This window comes from Solanum lycopersicum, chromosome 6, assembly GCF_036512215.1.
Source record: "Solanum lycopersicum chromosome 6, SLM_r2.1".
Taxonomy (NCBI): Eukaryota; Viridiplantae; Streptophyta; class Magnoliopsida; order Solanales; family Solanaceae; genus Solanum; species Solanum lycopersicum.
In genome coordinates this window covers 50,209,968-50,232,684 of record NC_090805.1, presented here as the reverse complement: position 1 = coordinate 50,232,684, position 22,717 = coordinate 50,209,968, and the positions used below count along the sequence as shown (strand labels likewise).

At 29.8% G+C, this 22,717-nt stretch overlaps 3 protein-coding genes across 4 annotated transcripts; 1 reads left to right on the top strand and 2 right to left on the bottom strand.

The window, feature by feature from the left end:
* Window positions 1–1,918: 1,918 nt before the first annotated feature.
* LOC101246834 (transcription factor MYB64) lies at window positions 1,919–3,794 on the top strand. Its single transcript, XM_010324650.4, has 2 exons — window positions 1,919–2,041; window positions 2,873–3,794. Exons 1-2 carry the CDS (start codon window positions 1,976–1,978, stop codon window positions 3,656–3,658), a joined length of 852 nt encoding a protein of 283 aa, XP_010322952.3. The 5' UTR covers window positions 1,919–1,975; the 3' UTR covers window positions 3,659–3,794.
* A 2,753-nt stretch (window positions 3,795–6,547) lies between these two features.
* Window positions 6,548–12,952, bottom strand: LOC101247134 (GDP-mannose transporter GONST2). Of its 2 annotated transcripts, XM_010324027.4 has the most exons (11): window positions 12,546–12,952; window positions 12,359–12,428; window positions 9,948–10,153; window positions 9,061–9,244; window positions 8,600–8,739; window positions 8,379–8,508; window positions 8,090–8,188; window positions 7,745–7,899; window positions 7,509–7,625; window positions 6,923–7,020; window positions 6,548–6,843 (listed from the first exon to the last, which is right to left on the bottom strand). In XM_010324027.4, exons 3-11 carry the CDS (start codon window positions 10,142–10,144, stop codon window positions 6,800–6,802), a joined length of 1,164 nt encoding a protein of 387 aa, XP_010322329.1. In that variant the 5' UTR covers window positions 10,145–10,153; window positions 12,359–12,428; window positions 12,546–12,952; the 3' UTR covers window positions 6,548–6,799. The 2 variants fall into 2 exon arrangements, with proteins under 2 accessions (XP_010322329.1, XP_025887541.1); XM_026031756.2 differs by having other exon boundaries at window positions 12,359–12,615.
* Window positions 12,953–15,293: 2,341 nt separating this feature from the next.
* Window positions 15,294–16,650, bottom strand: LOC101259160 (uncharacterized). The gene has a single exon (XM_004241126.5). The coding sequence runs from the start codon at window positions 16,480–16,482 to the stop codon at window positions 15,340–15,342; it is 1,143 nt and encodes a 380-aa protein (XP_004241174.1). The 5' UTR covers window positions 16,483–16,650; the 3' UTR covers window positions 15,294–15,339.
* Window positions 16,651–22,717: the final 6,067 nt, after the last annotated feature.

The following is a 22,717-nucleotide window of genomic DNA, read 5'->3' as shown; positions in this document are numbered from 1 at the left end:
GTCAATAATATCCTTATAATCGATAGTTTAGAATCTCCTAATTGTTGGTAAAGCAAAAGGTATTTTACGTTATAACAAGAATAACTTTTAACGGCAACAAATAGATACATTAATAAAGAGTGTTAAAATCTTTACTGACATTAGTTAAGTGTCATTTGATCCAATTTCACTAATGCCTTTAGAGACATATACAAAAAATGATAATTACCGCTAAAAATAGATATTTAGCGACAACTATAAATTAATTGCCGCTAAAACTTATTTTTGATGTAGTTCTAAATGGTTGAAAAAACATTTTTCTTGTACCTCAAAAAAAAACTTTAATTTTTGTATAAGCTACATGACTTAAGTGTATATGCTGGACATTAAAAAAAGTCATTTCATTGATAGTTTTTCAAATTAACCAATCTTCTTTACGTATATATCGTTCAATTGATGAAAATTCTACATATTTATTTATCTTTTATGTTCTTGATTTATTTATTACCAAATATGTACAATTAGTAATGTCCTTATAACTCATTTTTTTAGTATGACATGACTTTTCCAAGTTTATTATTTGATGATCATATGGTCTTTATATTAATAAATAAAATAGATACAATTACAAAGCTGAGGGGAGTATAAGCCCAACCCACTGTTCCAAAGCTTCACAAAAAGTAATGCTTAGGCAAAAGTTGTACTATAAGTTTTTCACAAATATATGTCTAGTGGGATAGGTAAAAATAATCATAATTTTCAACTGAATTAATTCTATACAAAATAACTCTCTTTTGCTTATATTTTAGGGACTTCATATTTTGAGATCAAGTTTATAAGTCCAGTATCCAGAATGTTTCATTTTTCTAAAGTATTCGCGATTTGATTAATTTTCTTTTAACAAATTTGAATCTAGCAATAAAATTTTTTTAAAAATATTTTGACCACGAATAATATCATTCTTTATTCGTCAAACGTAATTTTCCTTTAATCAAAGATTACATTATTATTCTACTTTGAAAATACTATTTTTGGCTATTTAGAGTAGCCTTGACTTTGAGTTTATTGCTAACATCTCATGACTATTAATAAGAAATAAATAAATTAAAACTCTAAATAATTAAGAAACCATTAAACTTTTTTAAAAATTATACAATAATGAGGATTAATTAAGGACAGCACTAATCTCTCCCACTTTTAATTTCTTTCTACTGTTGACACAAAGAGGAAGCTCAGGAGTTACACTTACACCTCATTTCTAAACCGTTGGATTGTTTTTTAAATCAACGGCTGAGATTAATCCTCACCTCTCTATATACATAGTGATAACATATTATTAGCTATTTTTATGTCTATATCTTCCAAACCTAGAAGAAAACTCACTCACTTTCCTTTTATTCAAAGCAAATTTTTTTGCTGAAAATATTCCTTTTTTTCTTCTTCTTTCTTTTCCATGGAAGGAGAAAGTGCTTTTCTTCCTTATCAAAATTTATCAAAAAATCATCCTCCTCCATTAACAGCCATAGATAGGTTTTTGTTGAGTCATGAAAATTATTTTCCTCAACAAAAAAATAATAATGAAAATGTTTTTAGTGACTTTTCTCATCATTTTGTTGGTGGAAATGCAAGTTTTAGTAGCCATGCAAATGGTATATCATGGCCAAATTTGCCAGAGCCAAGTGTTATGGAAGGGTTTTATATGAATGAAATACAAGAAAATAATGGTTTGTTTGATCATGAAAAAAATAAAGTTAAAGAGAGTGGAAAAAAAGTGAAAGAAGGAAATTCATCAACAAATTATTTGATCAAAGGTCAATGGACTGATGAAGAAGACAGGTATACGTTCTACTTCATCAGATCATACTTGTGAAATTATACTGAATATTTTACTGTTACTGTTGTAGTTAATTTTAATTTTTTTTGGGATTTATTAAGGAAATTGCTTAGGTTGGTAAAACAATTTGGAGTAAGAAAATGGGCACAAATTGCTGAGAAAATGGAAGCAAGAGCAGGAAAACAATGTAGAGAAAGATGGCATAATCATCTACGACCTGATATCAAGGTTTTTTTTCTCCTACGATTGTTATTCTATTAATTAATTTTTTCGATCTAATATTTTTTAAAAAAAATTCATAGTTTTTTTTTTCTAGTACACTACTTTTCTAACTATACTTATTAATTTATCTCATTTTCTCTAGATATCTGGAAATAAGATGATCTATGAACAAAAGATTTTTGGGTGATGATGTTTTAGTCACTTAGATTTATTACATCGTCCGTTTTTATATGATTTATTTGTTATGTGTACTCAATTATTTCCAAAAGACTAATTTCAAGGCCTTTTGTTGTTTTTTTATTTTTAGAAAAATGAACGATCCCTCTATTAGAAAAGTTTTAGGATGTTCTTTCAAGTCCAAGAAAAAAAAAACACAAAAATGTTGGTATCTAATAGAGTTATCGATCATTTTTTACAAAGTTCAAAAAAATAAATCCTCATGTCATTTTGCTTCTCTGAAAAGACACTTAATTACACTTTCGAGCTGACATTAAGCAAGTTCTTTCTGTTATGATAAATCGACAATACAAACATTTTTTTTTAGGGTTGGACCAAAAAGGTTAATTGATTTTTATGGTCTTTTTACCTCTTTTTGTTCACTACAAAAAGGTGTCATTAAATTTAGGGTTTGATTTTAGTTAATTTTGTTTTCATTCTTTTTAACAATTTTTTTGACTCATTTCAATCCTTCGTTTTCTCGTGATTGAAAAAAAAACTTTTTCTTTGACAAAGCGTCAAAGTTTGTTATAGAAGTGTGTCCACCTTATTCATAAAAGTAATTTAAAATATAGATTTCTTGTAAATCATAAACATCTTTAAAATTTTTTTTTTTAATAGAAAGATACATGGAGTGAAGAAGAAGAATTATTACTAGTGGAATCACACAAGCAACTTGGAAACAAATGGGCTGAAATTGCTAAAAGAATTCCTGGAAGGACTGAAAATGCAATAAAAAATCATTGGAATGCTACTAAAAGAAGGCAAAATTCAAGGAGAAATAAAAACAAAAAAATTCAACAAGCTGGTGATGATGATACTCAATGTGAACGCAAATCCTCCTCCTCTCGTTCCACCGTTCTACAAGATTATATTAAAAGCAAGTACTTCATGAGTGATGACAATTCTCCCCCAACCGCCACCGCTTTTAACGGTGGGACTTATAGTGGCGGTGGATGCAGTTCCACCGCCACTACTTTCACCGGAAGTACTCCACCGTACTCCGAAGATGATTCTCCGTCTTTGATGACTCATCAAACACATGATGAAGAAATGAACTTCATGCAAAGTTTATTTGGACATGACAATATTAATACTATCGAGCCACAAGTAGTAACTCAAGATCTTCTCAACAAGAGCTCGTCTGATTTGAACTCCTTTAGTAAAAATTCATTGACTCCGTGTAACGTTCAGAGTTACACTCCTCAATATTATCCTCCCGACCTATACCTATCGTACCTTCTAGATGGTTCTAATTATTTTGGATGTGGAAGCATGAATAATACTAATCAAGGTTGTTCAACATCAGGAGGAGGAAACATTAAGGAAGTTGATTTGATGGAGATGATTAATTCAACTAATTCTCAATTATCTCAAGCTGGAACCTTCAACAAAAACTTCTTTTAATCTTAGTATTATTATTAATTATTATTATTATGTTGTAGATTTGGAGTTAAAAAAAATATTGTGGGATAGTAGTACTTTTTAGTTTTTGTTTTTGTTTAATTATGGATTATCTTAATCTTGTCGTGTTTTAAGAATGATTAATGGTTCTTGTTTTATTATAGTTTTCAGTTTTTTTTTTTGAATAATTCGTTACATATTCGTCATGTTTTATGTGAATGCCTTTAACTGTTAATAATCCCTTTTTTTCTAACTATAATTTTGTCAAACCTTTTTAAAATCTTTGAATTATTAGTATTGACCACCATAATTTATATTTAGAATTCTTCTTTTTATTATACTAGAATTCATCGATGTATACAAACTAATATATTATGTAAAGTAAAATAACAAAATTTTTGCATAATTTACAATGTCTTTCCGTGTAATTTCAAATATATAAATTTTATTTAAAATTTTAGAAAATTCATGTACAAATTTATGATCAAAGTTACATTCATACTTAATATTTTGTACTTACATATATTGAGAGATGAAGTATAGATATATATATTATTCTCAAATCCCTTTTTCCGTTTTTGTTTTTAATCTTTTGTGGTGGCTTTCTGTTAACTAAAGTCGAAAGTGAAGGGAAATATATAGAAGATTATTCTCTTCGTTCTATATTTTTTATCGTATAATTCATTTTTTAGAAAGTTAATTTGATTAACTTTTGGACAAATTAATAATTGACTCAGATTAATTAAATATTATAAAATTACAATGTAGATATTTAAAATTATAGAAAAAATACTGGTAATTTTTGTAACATTAATATGATAAAAAAATATATTATAAAATATTAGTCATAATATTCATATAATTTGACTCTTTAAAAGTGAAACGTGAAAAATATTTTATTTCGGAGAGAATAATAGTTAGCTTCTCGTTAGGCCAACTCTTCGTATGTTGTCGCCTTCTTGTTTTTTTCATGATGATGCAATTATGATTAATTCCGTGACATTATTATTGATGTCACTTTAATCATATCCTTATCTGATTTTTATACTTATAGAGAGGAGGGAATATTTGTCACAATTATTAAATTACATCAATAATAAGTTTATTACACTATTTTGTTATAATATAGTAAATAATTAACGCAAATGATTATATATAAAACTGAATTATCTTAATTTAGACAATTTAACCAATCAACTCCACCTTATTTCACATTCAAAAATGTATCAATGCTAAGACATTACTAACATATTTACATCCATAACTTAAATGTTTTGATCATCTGTATTTTGTTAAGACTCAACTAAAAAATACTTGTGAAATGTTCAATAATTAAAAAAAATTAAAATAATACTTCCACATTATTTGACAAATGTCAAAAGATTAATTTCACGTATGTCATGATTCATCAATAATATGTGTTAACTGTTAACGACTTTTACATGTCGATAACACATGATTTTTACTTCGTTTTTTTTTTTTTTTTTTGGTTCAAACACTATTTGCAAGGAGTTCAATGTGAACAATTCTTTATTTCATACGTTTATAATGTGAAGAGGTTAGATCCTTCTCAACTGTTTTTTTTCTTAAAAAAAAGATTGTTTTGTTTTTTTCTAGTTTTTACAGACAACTCTTAGTGGTATTTTCTTCATAAATTTCATCAATTTATCCTTTGTTTGTTTTTACCTGCACCTTTTACTTGAAAAGTTTAGTTTATGAACGTTTTATTGGTGAAAAAAATAAGTGAAAAGAAGTACCAAACGGCCAGCTTTCCACAGATTAAGCAAAGTCTGTTTACTAAATATTTTGTGAAGTGTCACAAATTAAAATTGATATAAATATATATATATATATATTATTTGGTTTACTAAATAATTTTATTTAAAATGAAATTTAAGCAGCAATATTACAAAATAAAGTAGTATTGTTCCTACAGAGATTGTACCTATCAATACTCATGATATTATTGCAAAATTATTGAATATGATCTTTTATTTGATAAGAATGATATTATTATTTAGTGATCAAGGTAATTCCATTTTGCGTTTATAGTATATGTTTAATAACGATATCATACTTATCAATTAAAAGATCGTATTCAATAGTTTTTGCAATGATATCATGAGTATTGATGAGTGTCTTCTTTTGGTTAAAGTTATTGTCATTTCTATAGCTTATCGAATATGTCATAAATAGAATGAGATTACTTCTTTTCGAGATAAGAAATTGTTCTACATTAAATTTCAGGTGTTACACCATTTATCAAGACCATAAAAAAGTGATATTATGGCAAATTTAGATAATCCTAATCGACGATTTGTTTTGTAATATCGTTGTACAAGCATGGGGATATTTAGGTCAATGTGTTAGAGTAGTAAGCACTCTATTATAGTGAAAGAAGTCTATTGAAGAACTTAATCTTGTTTGAGGCCTTAATTTTCAAATCAATTGAAGCTATTTTTATAATTTTAAATTATATTATCCATTTGGAGTCTAAGAGCTTTTAAGCAGATATATTGCGAATATATCATATGAAATTAGATGACACCTAACTTTATTATTAATGGAAATCTTAATATTTAATTTCCTCGTTGCGATTTGAAGGATACAACCTTTAACGCTGTATTGCTTTAACAAGAGTAGTACGAATCATAATTTTTTTTATAAAAAAATTGTCTTCTCACTTCTGCATAGCGACTCTAATGTTTAAGTAATTAATATTGAAAATCATTGTTGTAAGTAGGATTTTTATAAAAAATAATAATAGGAACATCAAAATATATTTCAAAGTTGTACCAAACGACCCCTTAGTTTACAATTGGACTTGCCAAAATTATTGTATTGGGCCAGTAGATTGGTTAAAGCCTATAAGAGTATAACAATTCTGATCTGTAGTTGAAGTATTTGATATATATTCCAGAAAAAAGATGTTGAGATGACTGAATTGAATAATTACTGCTCCCAAAAAACCAAAATTGATAGATGCTTCATTTCACTTGAATGAGCATCTGAACAAACCAAATATATAATCAGTAGTTAATATGAAATCTTCCTTTGGGTTCTACTACTGCCTAGTGCCTACAATGACTTGTATATAGGGAAAACCTTGGTGTTTTATTGATACACAGGCATGACATTGTAGCGTCAAGACATCTTAGCCCTGGCGAAAAGTACTCCAGCAAGTAGACCTAAAAGCATGGGCAAATTTCAGTCAATAAGAGTGTGCACTAAAATTTTCAAGAATAGGATATGGATTGTTGACGTTACCGAAAAGTATGCTGAATAAGTTTGGGATACTGAGAGGAACTTTGAACACCAAAAGGCCAGCAATAGAAATGGGAATCTTGTTTAAGGAACCCACAAGACTGTGAAGAGGAGAAAAGAGTATAGGATTAATCATGAAGTCTTGACTTTCAAATATACCTCATAAAGCAAGAATGACTCTGATACCTCTTTTCAAGTAAACTTTTAAGCTTGAATTACTGTATCTTTACAATAATACAAACAAATATGAAGATCGTTTTGTTCCATTCTTTTTCTTCTTACCATTACAATGTGAGTTAACCTTATCTAACTGTCATCAGCCAAGACTTATAGAAGGCTTAAATGGCAGCAAATAATTCTACATCTTCAATCATTACTCCAATTCTCTTAAGAGGTATATGGAGAACACATAGGAAATAGAAAGCATGTCAAATATCCATCGAGATTAACATCGTCTCAAAGTGCTCAATTGGGTACATTTCTTGATCATCAACTAGCTAGCAGAATGCTTTTTTTATCACATAAAACATGTAATGCTAAGTAGTTCATGATGCAAATCCCCGAGAAAATTCAAGCGAGTATAATTTACCTGTAGGTGGTTGGACCAGTTTGTTTCAAAAACCACATTGATGTGAAGCTAATGGCTAGCCCAAGCAGCCCACTGGCTGTCGCAGCAACCCAAAACATTGGAATCTTAATTACATCCCTGCAAATGAAACAAGAATGGTATGGAACTGCAATATTCATTTGGGATCCCCAACGTGAAGGACTAAAAAGAAAAAGAGGAGACAACTGGGATGCTCCAAAGTGTAATGTAACACTTACGCATTAATTACGTAACGCCATTCATCGAACAGGAAGATCAAGATGATAGCAAAAGGTATAGATATCCCATTGTTCAGTAACACCATGGATACTTCATTAAGAGATCCAGATTTTGTAAATTGCTTTGCTCTGTCCATGACACGTCGCAATGTGAGCTGTTGAAAATTGATGCCCAATGAACATCAACAGATTAGGGAAATGAAATACATATACTTTGAAGTTTGACTTGCTATATGATTAATAGTTAAAATTTATGATTTTCTAATAATTCAAAGAAGTAAGAGAAGCCAATTTCTGTGCAAATTTTGGTACGAGCAGTCAAGATGAGAAGCAGAAAGTACATACTGAGTAGCTTGCAGTGAGAACGCAATTAACTGATTGCCAAGCATACCCCGTAGCATCGAATGAGAGGTCTGTTATACCTCCAGATACAGCAGAAATAATCTGAGAAAGAAATTAGCATCAGTAACAAAATGCAAAAATGCTTAGTAGGACTGCTGGGTAGTCTCGCATGATATTTTGATATAGACTATGATAACTGGATATACAACATTAGACAACGACCATTTTCCTTGAGGATCTGATCCCTCTGACAACTAAATATACATTGTATAGATGCATGACATAAACATACCATAACAAACATGGCAGTCCACACTTTCTGATTCTGCCGCTTCCCAAAAATATACAGCTCTCCAAGTGCTGTTAAAATATTTGTCACGTTCTTCAGAATTGTCACCATTGCAATATTTATGTATTTCAAACTGAAAAGGTGCACAAGTAAATGTCATTGGCATGGTGATGTACCACTGATCATTACCAAATCCATGGTGAGTTTTAGACATATCATATTACCTATACATGCCTGAAACAAGCATGCCAATGAAGATCAAATTCACGGGGATCCAAACTTTAATTAGCTTCCAATTGAGCTTCTCCACTGTAATTGCTCCAGAGCAACCCAATATACCAACTATAAGAGTACTGATAAGATTCTGCAAGAAGTACAAGTAGAATTAGCTTTCGTAAAATAACATCTTTAGACTGCAAGTTCCTAATACTAGAGAATGAATGTAATATGGGAGGGATTTATTTAGAGATTGTTAAAATCAAGGTTGAAAAGGATGTTGGACATGCAAATGGATGAACCAAAACTTTTCCACATGGGCAAATGATATTACATGCATAATTTTATTTTATTTTTGAAACTGGTAAGTTTATGATATAACATGCATAACAGTTAACCATAAGCATTAATGTGCCTCTTCTTGTTATTTCTAAGGGTGGAAAGATGGTCAAATATAAGTAGATAATACCTGGTAAAACATCAATGAGACCCCAGCGTTGAATGAATAACTTGAAAGGACAATTTTGTTCAACATGATCATACAACAAGAAGAAAGACAATATGCAGTTCCAGACAAAAGAGGGCCAGAATTTCTTCCAGATCCATGTTCCCTTGTTTCTTCCGTATCCACAGCTTGATTACTTTTGGAATACCTGTGAGATGGAAGAGTAGGTTATTATAATTGATTTGCTTATCACTTTTCTCAGAGCAGGCCCTCGCCTCGTCCAGCTGGAAGACGTCAAAAGTCTACATCTCTAACTGGGGAGCAGTTCTGAGAAATATTTCAAAGCTTATAAATCCACAATAGATAAACTTTCAGTCAATGACATGTTTGTTGCCAAGGTATATCTTTTTCTTTGCCTTTCAAGATATTATGTATAAAGAGAAAGACACTCCGCTGTATTTAGAAGGTATGAAAACTGTAATGATGCTAAGTTGAACAATAATAGCTAACTATTAGACAGCTACTCATTAGTTAATCTTTAGCAGACACAAAAAGATCTTTATTAAGGCAAGAAGAATACTCCAATGCAGGGTTACAAAATATTGCCTAACATTCACATATCTATCATATAAACCATGAAGTTCCATTAATGAGTATCACTTATTCAAGAAAAGAAGAGTTAAATCCATGAAGGCAAAATAAGACAATGGGGAAGTCCAATAAAGTCAAACTGAAGAATGTGCATGGCTTGTTTGTCATTCAGCTTGAATGAAATTAAAGGAAAATAATAAATAACAACATAAAAAAGAGAGCTCCTAAGTATACTTCATATAACTCCTACCTTTGACCAATAAAATAAAGAAGAAAGAGAAAAGGGAAGATTTTTAGTAGAGAGTTGAAAAGCACAAAACCTGCTGCTAGCTACTCTTCGAACTGCACCTATTGATGTTTTGATAGCCGACCAATCTCCTTGCCTACGAAATCCCTCGAGTATTTTGCGCACTACATTTAATCTTTTGGCGAATGCTACCTTCCCATTTACAGATGTATAATTTGGGTCCTCATCATTCTGACAGATCACAGATTCCAACTTAACCGCAGAGGACATTGAATCAACCTTTTATCAAGAAAGAAGAAAATGAATCAGTTTCAACATTCACAGGAAGAGCTTTGAATTCCCTCGACAACAACTAAAATCTATCAGCAGTCTCTACACCAGTCCAAGTACTACTAAGTGCAACAAATTGCATAAAACTGTTCATTTGAATTAACTGGAATGCCAACATTGGTGCCTACAGTCTATACTGCTTTGCTCCTCCTTGGTACAATGAAAAGTTATGCTAGCAACCAAGCAGTATCTGGATTTGGTCAACTGCCAGCCAATGGAAAACCCGTCATTCGATCAATGAATCAACTATCCTCAATCCCTAATTAGATGGGATTGGCTATATGAACCATTTCCATCCATTTAAACTAATCCATTTCATTCGTATGGTAACAGTTTATCCTTTCACATAAAATCAGGGGCTCTGCTCTGTAAAACCAGTATAAAATTTGTTGCATCAGAAAATGCTACTCAAGAATCAATTCCCATCTTCCCAACAAAGCAAAATCTGGCAGAAAGGCTTAAGCCCTGCACCTTCAGCTACTCTTAGTGCAGAAGAGTCAGTGAATCACCCATTCTTCCATTCATAGCACAAATTTAAAGGAAATATCAGATATGAATTCATTAATGAGCTCAAACACAGTTCTGTACAACATATAATGAAACAAAACAGCCAAGAGAACACTTAAAGTTTAGCATATACAATTAAAGATGCAATCTTTACAATAGGAACAACTATATTTCTAACCTAAAACACTTATACAGTACTAATTAGCTCTATTTCTATTCCTAAATCATAAAATCATTTTTAGATGAATAATGAACCACTAAGATCACAAGTAATAATAAAATGAAACTATTCTAAACGAATATGATATAATATCAAGCCTTTCGAGTAATTAAGGTTAGATTACTATTTGGATATTTACTAATATAACAGCATGAGGAGGTAACAATAAACTATTACTACTAACAAATATAGAATACATTGAATTAGGATCTCCATCTATGGAACACAATTTTTTCGAGACCTCTAATTAAGGCAGAATCAGCCTCATCTGTTGCACAACATTCGTGGTGTGCTACAAATCATCACTGATCATATTATTTATCCAAAGTAATTAAGATTATATATATGTAATTTCTAATGATTATGCACACCAAATTGTTCCTCCTTAAATGTCTAAAATGCTGTTTAAAAGGTTGCACCACCCTTGTAGCTAGGTAGCTTCTCAGCATATTTAGGCATGCCTTCGTGCAAAAATGAGTCACGATTATCCCACTAGCCCCCTACTACAAACAATGTGATACCATTATTATACACGTACTATATACCAATTTTCATTATTTTTATATTAATTAGAAAAAAAACACTACCTTATACAAGAAGGCATCAAAAAGTACCCATGTAGTTTTTACCATCTTTTTTTACCCTTTGCTAATCCTTCAACAAGGCGAGAGTTCAGATGGTCAATCAACTAACTAACTGAACTATTAAGAATCTTCGAAATATGAACTTAAGTGAGTTAAAACCATCCTACAATGCCTATATATGAGGCTATAAACTGGACTATATATTGTACCACTACTTTAAATATATTACTCCTAATCACTACTATCTAATCAAACTTTTTGTCTTCTCACTTGACAACTATGAAAAGATTCTAACAAACTAGTAGTACAAACTTAGATTTTTTTAAAAATCAAATTAATAAACTAAAGGGTTTAACTTTTTTGTATACATAGTTTGTATAGATATTTAAAGATATCAGTGACGTATCCACTGTCCATTATAGATTCCGCCGAACAACGGTATATGATTGTAAAATAACCATTGTTTAAATAGAATAAGATTTATATTTACCTTCTTCTTCAACAAGATAGAAATTTAAATAGTCAATCAACTGACCTATTAAGAATTCTTATTAATCCTTTAACAAGATAGGAATTCAAATAGTCAATCAACCGAGCTATTAAGAATCCTCAGAATACAAACTTGAGTGAGTTGAAACGATCCCACAACGTTTATATATGAGGCTATAATCTGGACTACATATTCTACCACTATTTCTAACCTAAAACACTAGCACAGTCCTAATTAGCTCTATTCTATTCCTAAATCCTAAAATCATTTTAGATGAATAATTAAACAACTAAAATGGGTTTAACCTTGTAAATACAAAATAAGAGTAAAGAACACTGAATGAAAGAGCATACCCTTAAATCTTCAGATTCCAATGAAGAACGAAAATCTCCTAATGCCACAAATATTCTCCAATCTCAGCCACTGCATATAAGAACACCAGTTAAAAATACCCTTTTGATAAGAGATTAAGAAACCTCAAATTGCAAAATTAGATTCCGAAGAATGCTTCAAACACATGAGTACAGCCAAAAAGCTCACGTAAAAGACGTGAGAGGAGAAAGATACTGCTTTTTGAAGAGTACGCAAAGCAAATGGAAAGCGTGGATCTGAAAAAAGCATATAGGCAATAGAAGAAGACATGGGTACAATGGAAAAACAATGGGGAATATTTTAATAAGGGTAATTAATGGAGAATGAAGCTAAATGTAGATCAGAGAGCGGGATTCCAGGAGAAGAAGAAGGGGGTTAAGTTGAATTTGGGTTTATAGGGAACTGAATTCGAGGCCAAAAATTTTGCAATTAGTCAAATTATTGTTAATAAAGTATTGATTTTCCCCATTTTTTTTGTGTCCTTTGAGCTCTCTATCAATCTTCAACAACATTTAATAATCTACTGGAGAGCTCCTCTAATGGCGAAACACGTATATTTTGAAGTTCAAACTGAGGAGATTTATGCGGATGAGAAAATGGCGGGGTTTGCACGATGCTCAAGAATCGGTGATTGTAGTGGGCTGGTTCGTTGTTACTTTTGGGCCGGCCCAACACTTCTTAGATTGCACATGACAATCATTTTTGGAAACTTACGAAATTTCATTAGTTTAGAAACGTAATTACTTAGATACATTCTAATTTTTGGTGCGTCCATACCTATGTATCTCGATATATAAGTCAATATTAGATATAATTTATTCTAGATACACGATATTCAAATAAATTTGTATGTACTGCGTGATACATAATGAATCTCGCTCGCGTCCCTCGCTATCTTGCTTGTATCTCTCTCTAACTTAGTGTATTTTGCAGCAAAAATACATGTATCTATCTAGATATATTTTTCATAATATATAATAACTTTTAATTAGTCCAAAGATACATAATTATTTAAAAATATATAAATAAATTATCATATATGGTATAAATGTATATCTAATAAGATATTTTTTTTCCTATTTTTGAATTGTTATTTGTTTTAGTTCAACATTGACTTAACAATCATTTCATTTTTTCTTGAGTGAAGGTTAAAAATATACCCAAGTATTCCATAAAATATTTAATTCTAGTAATATAAAAATCAAGATATATTAGATGTACTATTTTTTAAATCTTTTTAACTCTTCTTTCTCTCTTCTTTTCTTGGTTTTTAGTCTATTGTAGATTATGAATTCTTTCGATGAAACCGTGGATTCCTTATTATTCTAATATTTAAATATTTCTCATATATTTACTTAATCTAGTTGGCACAATACAAGAGGAATATAATAAGCTGCTTCCATTGCATTTCTATTGTGTTACAACTTACATTGATGTTCTCAAAAGATTAAATGAATGATTTGCATAAAACGAGAGGTCTTGACCATAATGTTATAATTCAGAATTTAGATCACATAACGAATATAATTTAATTAAACATAAATTTAATCCTCAAATTACAAATAATAATAAAATAAAACTATTTTAAACTAATATGATATTATACAGCCTTTCGATTAATTAAGATCAGATTATTATTTGGATAATATTTACTAATATAACAACACGAGGAGGTAACACAAAAACTATTAACTAATAGAAGACACTGAAGAAGGATCTCCAAACGGGTTACAAATCATCTTCTTCTTTTTTGTCGTGTAGGCCTCATTTTGGGAAATGCTTAGGATTTTTGCATATTTTGGGGATCGAATTCGAGATTATTAGTTAAAGGATGATCAACAATCACATCCACTGCACTATATCTTGTTATTCGAACTCCCTTCAGTGAAAAATTATATAAATTTTTATTTGGTAAAAATAAGTTTTTAGGTATATATAGTAGATATCGAACCACATTTGGCTACTTCATGTGTCTATTTTTTAATATTTCGAACCCCCTTATCTGCTTCTTATTGGTGTGTTACAAAAAGTCATTGACCATATTACTCATCCAAAGTAATTAAGATTATATATATTTAATTTCTAATGATTATGTACACCAAATTGTTCCTCCTTAATGTCTAAAATGATGTTTTACAGTTTGCACCACCCTTGTAGCTAGGTAGCTTTACAGCATACTTAGGCATGTCCTCGTGCAAAAAATGAGTCACGATTATCCCACTAGTCCCCTACTACAAACCATGTGATACCATTATTATACACGTACTATATATATCAATCTTCATTATTTTTATATTAATTAGATAAAACACAACCTTATACAACAAGGCATCAAAAAGTACTCATTTAGTTTTTACCACCTTTTTTTTTTTAACCTTTAAGCTAATTTTTAAAAAATAACGAAAATTTAGATAATCAATCAACTGAATTATAAAAAAATCTTCGAAATATGATCTTAAAGTGAGTTAAAAAGGATCCTACAATGTCTGTATATGAGGTTACTCTGGACAATTTATTAATAAACTAAGGGGTTTTACTTTTTTATACATTAGTTTGCATAGATATTTAAAGATATCAGTGGCGTATCCCCAGTCCATTATGGATTCCGCAGAATAAAAATCCATGGTTTACGATTTGAACATGGTATATGATTGTAAAATAATCATTATAAATAGATTAAGATTTATATTTTAAATACATACAATTATACACGTAAAATAAATATTTAAACCATCAAATCATTATTCCCTACTTAAATCTAGACACCAGAGATTGTTGATTTTACGAATCAAACATGTTATTTTCATATTAAGTAACAACTTATTTACTTATTTACACCGATCGTAACGTAACTATTGAGATTCAGTCACACACTAGATTAAGTACTATTCTATTAAGTTGTAGTAATACTGAAAATTAACACCAAATTTCTCATGGAATAAATAACACACCAGCATCTTAATCATACAGTATACACTATAACAAAACAAGGCAGTACAGCTCTTGAATTAAATACCAACAGTTCATCTTCTTCATCCAATCTCATGTGTGACCCGTTTTCCCTACCCACCAACGAATCAAACCCGGAATCCTCTTTATCCACATAACCCGGATCACACCCGACCCGACCCGCAATTACCCGACACACCAGCATTGCGCGCTTCACGTTCATAAACCCGAATTCTTCCTCAATCTCCTCAGGCACCGACACGTGTCCCCTCCAGCTGTTAGGTTGCATGGAAATTCCGTCCATCTTATGTGAGAATCCACTTTTTATAATTCCACACACACTGCAATACTGTTGAGTACATAGGCTGGAATTACCATTTTGTCCTAGTTCACAAATGAAGGTAGTACAGTGAAATCTCAACACTTCATTGCCGTCCGCTATACACCGTTCGTCTCTCTTAACGGCGGCGTTTCGGCTAGCTTTCAGCTTCACGCATTCTCTGTATTCTTCGAACCGGGATAGGATCCGTTTGCTGTTGTGGATCTTAAGGATCCGATTGATAACCGGGTTTTTCTCTTTATCAACCCAGCCCGTTTGAAAAATGATCCGAACTATATTGTTACCCGAATCCTCATCCGTGAGTTCCGAAATTGCATGTTTAATCGATTGGTGTTGTTCGAGATGAATGGGGCTTTGGAATACTTCCCCACATAAAGTACATGGGTAGATATCGTTTCGTAAAGGGAAGAATAATTGATCGGAGGTGATTTCGGATTCGGGTATTGGAGAAACGGAGCGGTTAATTAGGTCATCTGATGAAATGGGTTTTTGCAGGGACCTTGTTGAAGAACAGGGAGATTGAATTGAAGGGTTATTGTGAGTTTGGGTGTTGTTGATTTTTTGTTTATTGGATGAGAAAATACGTTTGATGTAAGACCATGAAGAGGAAATAGCGTTGGTGGTTGAGGATTTGAGACGAGTAGACGGCGGTGGAGGCGAAGAATTGAGATTGGAAGAGTGTTTTCGCTTTTTTGAAGAGTGATTTTGGGATGAGGATGAAGAAGGGGAGAAGACGAAACAGCCTAGGTGAAGTAAAAGGAAGAGAAGAGAGAGGAAATTAGAGAAAATGGGACGAAAGAGAGTAGGAGCCGCCATGGTAAGTGATTACATTGAGAGGAGAATGTGGAAGGGGAGGGGATAAAGGTAAAGGGTTGGTGTTTGGTGGAAGGGTTACTTCATGGCATCTCTTTTCTGTTTCTTCTTTGTCTTGTTTTCTAGATTTAATATTATTATTATTATTATGAGGATAAATTATTATTTTTTTAATTATTTTCTTAAACTATGACAGCTTAATATAATATTGGGTAAAGATATTGTACATTGAACTTAACTTGATCAGAAAATTAACTACGTTGTTAGTATTGTTTTGACTAATTCACTCCCTAAAAATTATCTCCAATAAATCAGACCTGTTCAAATCATAAAAGGATATCATCATTTTATTAATAACGATTTATTTTTATATTTCATCTCACGCTAATTTCATTAACTATCGATGTTAATATTAACTTCGTAATAGAAGATTAATTTATCATCAACGATTATGGTGCAGTGGTAAGTACTCCATTATTCTTAATCAAGATATTTTGAATTTGAGTTTCCTTAATTTGTAGTCATCTTTGTTAGGATTTTTCGGCGCAAATTTAAATTTAATCAGATTTCAATGTGGATATCAGATATCGAATAAGAAATCAAGAAAAAATAGAAGATTAGTTTTACATCTCATAATAAGGATTGTAGCAGACTTTTCTTTCAAATTTTTAACTTTTGAATCGATACAAAACTATAACAAAAATACTTTTTATTAAAAGTTTGTTCATTTATAAGTCTTAAAATCGAGACTTTAATTAATAAAATATATTTTTTGATGTGTATTTATGAGCCTAGCGTTATATATTTAGAATCGGTGAAAAAAATAGTTGTGTGAATTAGTATTGCAAAAATTAACGAAGTTAATAAAAATATTTCATAAGAATATTTGCAAATAGTAACGAAATTAATGAAAACTGTTTCGTAATGTTTTACCTAAGCACGTTAGAATGAAGACAATATTCATTGATACTACATTAGAATAAAGTTCAATATTATTCGACTTTTTAACTTTACATTATTAGTGCTTTTTAGCTGATTTTTACCATCCGATTATTATTTTTATTTTTATTACTGCATAATACGTAAATGCCTAGTTTATGCTATATAGATTGTTATTTGTAATTGATTTTTAATGCAATAAGTTACATATTTATTGTTCACTATGTGAAGATACGAGGTGCAAATAATTATAATTACCTCGTATATACATAATGCTTTTGACAGACACTTCAAAACCTGCCAACGTTCGTGAAAACCTAGATGGTCGGTTCTCCATTCATCCTGAAGTATGGTAAGTGGAATCTAATTGTACATGCACAGAAGTTGCCAAGTGAAGAACACTATAAAATGTTGTTAAAATAAAATAATATAATCCATTCATGTTCGACGATAAAATTCTCTCTGCTCTCAACAGAGAATCCCAACGTCCAAACTTTTGTATTTTTCAATCTTCATTAATTTTATCCTCGTTATTGCTTAATTGTTTTACTATTTTTTTTAAAAATTAATTCTGGAAAAAGTAGTACTAGCTTATAGTTGCGTTTATTATTAATAATAAAAATTAATACCTGTGTAGATTCAATTATTAAATTTGATTTGTGTAAACCAAGACCTGTATCTGTGTCGAAAATGGGCATGTCATGTGACTCAATAACTCGTGGTCTTGTCCACTTATGCTCAATTTTAGTTCTTGAGTAATGAGTACAACAACAACACTACGATAAATAAAGGATTTTGCGATAATTATTAAACAGTAATAATAATTTATTATTGAAAAAATATATATTTAATACTTGATATAAATATCGCTAAATATTAACTTATTATTTTAAATAACTCAATCTGATTCAAAACATAATTTCATATCTCATATCATATCATGACGAACCCTTAGATTAATAATGTCTATTATCAATAGTAATTGAATTTTAATTAAGTATAATATTTGGATTAAAATTATTAAAGTTAACCAAATTTGTTCTTTATACTTTGCTTTTGTGATTTGTGATAAAATCATTAAAATGAGAACAGTAGGGTACAATTAATAAATTAACTAATGGTGCAAGTGGATTATTATAAATCTTCAAAGAACAATTGCTCTCTTTACATTTATAGAGGGTCCAATTTGATTTTCTCTTTGTCCAATAGTAGATATGAAGGTCCTAATTGTCCCCTTCCATTCATCAATATAATATTTCCAAAATTAATTGTCACTCAATAGGCTTAAAATATTTATCATATTTTTTATTTATACACTTTTTAAATATATGGTGTTGGACTATTTATTTATGTTTGTAACTTAAGATATAATTGTTTCTCATTGTATATTTATTTTATTTATGTTTAATAATTGAGATGTTTGTAATCTTTAAGAAAATAGGGATAAAATAAAAACAAAAAGAAGAAGATTTTAATTTAAACTTCTAAAATGATAACTATTCAAAATCAAATGTTTTAAATAACTATGACAACAAGTATCTTGAAACGGGAAAAGTAATTTGTCTCTCTCTTTATTCCCTTCACTATTTTATGCAACTTCTTCCTTTTTCCAAGAACTAGCTAGTTGGTTAATGTACTTAACAATAAAAACATATTATATTATAAAGTTTAAAAAATAAAAGTTGGTTGCTAAATACTAGTTTTTGATTCCCATTAAAGGGGTGAAAGATCACGAGAAATTTGCCACATCAAAGTGAGGGCGTTGGATCTCTAGTCTAGCTGTAAAAAGTGTTATTTTGAGTTTTACTAGGTAAATGACATTTCATTTACGTAAATATTAAAAAATGCAAGGTGATTTCTTTGCACAATATGGGTTGTGGGCATTTCAGAGATCTCAAGTTCGAATTCTAGCTATAAAGAAAATCATGTTGGGAGAGTCATCTCTGAATGAACCCTTTAGGCGCAATTCAAATTTAGTCGAAGCTCCCATATGGACTTTAAACATCGAACGAAAAATAAAAAAAGATAAATCTTAAATTCGATATAAAAAAATTAGCTGATAAAAAAGAGAAGGATGAAATAAAATATATGGAATCGAAATATCCATCTACAATCGTTGTGGGAATACAAGGATAAGACGGGGGGCCAAGAAATCAATGTATATGGCACGTCTCAAGATATACTACATTTTTATCTCAATTATAAACTTTATGATATTGACATTACAAGTTTAACAATTTCAAGTGACAATTCATTTTCATTAACCTTTTATCAATGATCCTGCTAATTATTAATTTTTTTTTTATATTTATGATCTCAAAATTATTTTATGAGATGACAAGTTGGCATCGACTAATAATATTCAAACTTGTAGTACTTCTAGGCCCAACTTATTAAAAATCATGCAATTTACTAGCTATAACTAAGTCATAAAACCCTCAAAACTTAAAAGTATACATTATATTCACGTGAAAGCTTTAACTCGAGTATAATTTCACACGTTAGGTGTAAATTAAATATTGAAGTAGATTTTTTATAAAAATTAAAATATAAAAAAGTAAACATACGAAAAAGTTCAAAGAGTTAAACCATGGCTACACATACTTTTAAAAAAAATTAATTTTAACCATGTAATTATAATATTATTGTCGTCAAATAATATTAGAATGAACGTGTTCAATCGTGATGTTACTTACACTTCAATGAACTTAAATTCAAGGTCAATTTCCACAAATTGCAAAATAAGTATTAATGTTTTTACCTATTCAATTAAATACTACCAAACCTACTTAGACTTGGCTAGGGTGAAAGAAATTAATTTTAAAAAAGACGCAATAGAGAGGAATTTATAACATGTACTTCTCTAAGAAAAGTCTTATATAATAACTTCAAGATTAGAATAACAACTTGCCATACTTAATTTATTAGTAACATAAATAAATAAAAAAAAGTACTGAAAAATAATATAACAGCTTGCTATATATATTGAATTAAAGTCTTTTTAACAGTGTAAATTCTTCTTTTATAATTAGAAAAAAACACGAAAAGGACCTTACTTGATCCAGTAGTAATAAATAATGACGACAAATTTTATATTTTTAAAAAAATAAACACTGTAACAGTTAAAATTGACAATTAATTTCCAAAAGAATGGGGAGGTCAGCATCAAAAATCAAAATTTTGACTAAACGAAATCAATGAAAAGATTAAAGCCTGCGGCCACGAACTTTGACCTCAATTGTTTAGAAAATATTTAATAATAATCTACAAAAGTTATTTTCTTATTCAACATTAATGCAATAATCCATATAAATATTGTAGAATTATTTAAACGACATTTCCTTTTTAAATTTCAAAAAATACATAAATTCACATAAAGTAGAGTCGATGTACACATTTTACTTTCCAATTTAAGTACTTTAATTAGACTGCTTACAAAATTTAAGAAATCAAGGTATTTTTTATTAAAATTATTTCGTCTTAAATTGGTTATATAAAATGTTGGGCTTAGAAAAAAACTTATTAAATATAAAAAAAAGTATTATATATATAATTTTTAAGAAAAGTATAGTTGGTACTAAAGAGTAGCTATCAATAGTGACTTTATACTGGCACATCAACAGATTATTAATTTTTATCCAAAGTTTGTTCGACTTTTTTCTTGACGATATCTTTTGGTACATATTTTAGTTCATAATTTGGCGCCATATAATTGACAATAAGCTACCGACAATCGACAAACTTTTAAATGAATAAATGTTACACCTAGGAGGTACTTCCTTTCTATTTGTATTATTATTTTTTTTGTTTCGGTGGACTACAATCTACGTAGCTTTTTGAAGTAGGGTCATAAAAATAATAATTATGGATGAATATCATATTTTTAGGGGCCTACGTTAATACTTCTATATGTAAAAATAGTGTGGGTAGTATCTTGATTGTTGTCCCTCTATGCTTGCTCTACTATCATACAATATAATTCCCTCATGCTGTTATAAAATGATTATCAAACTGGATTATCATGGGATGATTAGAATTATGTAAAAAAAATTTATCAGAGAATCATACTTAAAGTCTTATATATGAAAAAAGAACTCTTTGGAAGTGTCGTTATAAAAAATATATGAATTTTGCAATGTGTTGATTTCAATGCAGGTATCGAAGTTTGATTCAAAAACAAAGAAATAAAGATGAGAAAACTGAAATACCCTTAAATTAGGTACAAATTGTTCATTACTGATCTTTACAAGAGTTTGAAATCACTTGTAATGTCATGTAGCAGATCGAGAGTGTGTATCTAAGTTTAGTTAATCAAGTCAAATATGTTTTTAATTATTGATTGTTAATAATTTGAAAATGAAACTAATAATTTTTGTCAAGTTCAAAAGTGTTTACAATACTTCTCTAGTAAATAAATAAATTATAGAAACAACTTGTTAGGTTCCTAGGAAATATAAGACAAACAAGAATCTTCTATGTATTAGCCGAATCAATGGCGTAGCCACACTTTTGTGTCAAGGTGTTTAATTGGACACCTTCGTCGGAATATTATACCGCATAAACATATAAAATGATAAATTAAGTAGTTCAATAACATATATTGGACACAAAAATATGATATAATCTAGTGGTTTTAGGTGCCTTAAAAGAGTAAAGATACAAAAATTTAAAGTGTTTGTGTGTTCGGATTTCACTACTAGCAATTTCTTTATTCACTTTTTAAGAAAAATCAATTCACTTTAGCACTTGAATATCCTACGTGAAAATTCTAACTCCGCCACTTAGCTAAATATGTTATCAGATATATATGTTATTAGAGAACTATTGTTGATGGTGATGATGAAAGGACTGAGTTAGTATTGACCCCACGTGTGCTAATATATGAATAATTTTGTCTACTACTTCTATCTACAACCCAAAAGACCAGAAGCACTACCTAATAATTTATACTCCAAACAAACAACGTTGACCCCATCTTTTTATTTCCACTTAGCCATTGAGTACTTCACACCTCAATATTGTTGTTTTTTACCAAAATAAAAAGATACCCTATTTGGTTTCAAAACTACTTAGTTGATTAATTTGAAATTGTGTCGATGTAGGTATATCGGATAAAGTTTATTAAGCTAAAACAACTAAAAAAAATAATAAGAAAAAAACTTCATATGGTTTGATCTACATTGAGTTGATTTTTTTTGTAATATTTTCCTAAAAAATCTCAAAATTATTTACAAGTATAATAGTCAATTAGTTACCTGACTCTAAAAAATCAAAGGCAATAAGCTTGCATCATGCCAAC

What these genes read in the sequence shown, in the direction of transcription:
- LOC101246834 (XM_010324650.4), top strand. Translation starts at nt 1,976, where the DNA reads ATGGAAGCAAGAGCAGGAAAACAATGTAGAGAAAGATGGCATAATCAT. An exon ending in ATCTACGACCTGATATCAAG is followed by an intron (nt 2,042 to 2,872) that starts GTTTTTTTTCTC and finishes TTTTTTTAATAG; the next exon opens with AAAGATACATGGAGTGAAGA.
- LOC101259160 (XM_004241126.5), bottom strand. Translation starts at nt 16,482, where the DNA reads ATGGCGGCTCCTACTCTCTTTCGTCCCATTTTCTCTAATTTCCTCTCT.
- LOC101247134 (XM_010324027.4), bottom strand. Translation starts at nt 10,144, where the DNA reads ATGTCCTCTGCGGTTAAGTTGGAATCTGTGATCTGTCAGAATGATGAG. An exon ending in TCTCATTGATGTTTTACCAG is followed by an intron (nt 8,740 to 9,060) that starts GTATTATCTACT and finishes TACTTCTTGCAG; the next exon opens with AATCTTATCAGTACTCTTAT. An exon ending in GGACTGCCATGTTTGTTATG is followed by an intron (nt 8,189 to 8,378) that starts GTATGTTTATGT and finishes TTTCTTTCTCAG; the next exon opens with ATTATTTCTGCTGTATCTGG.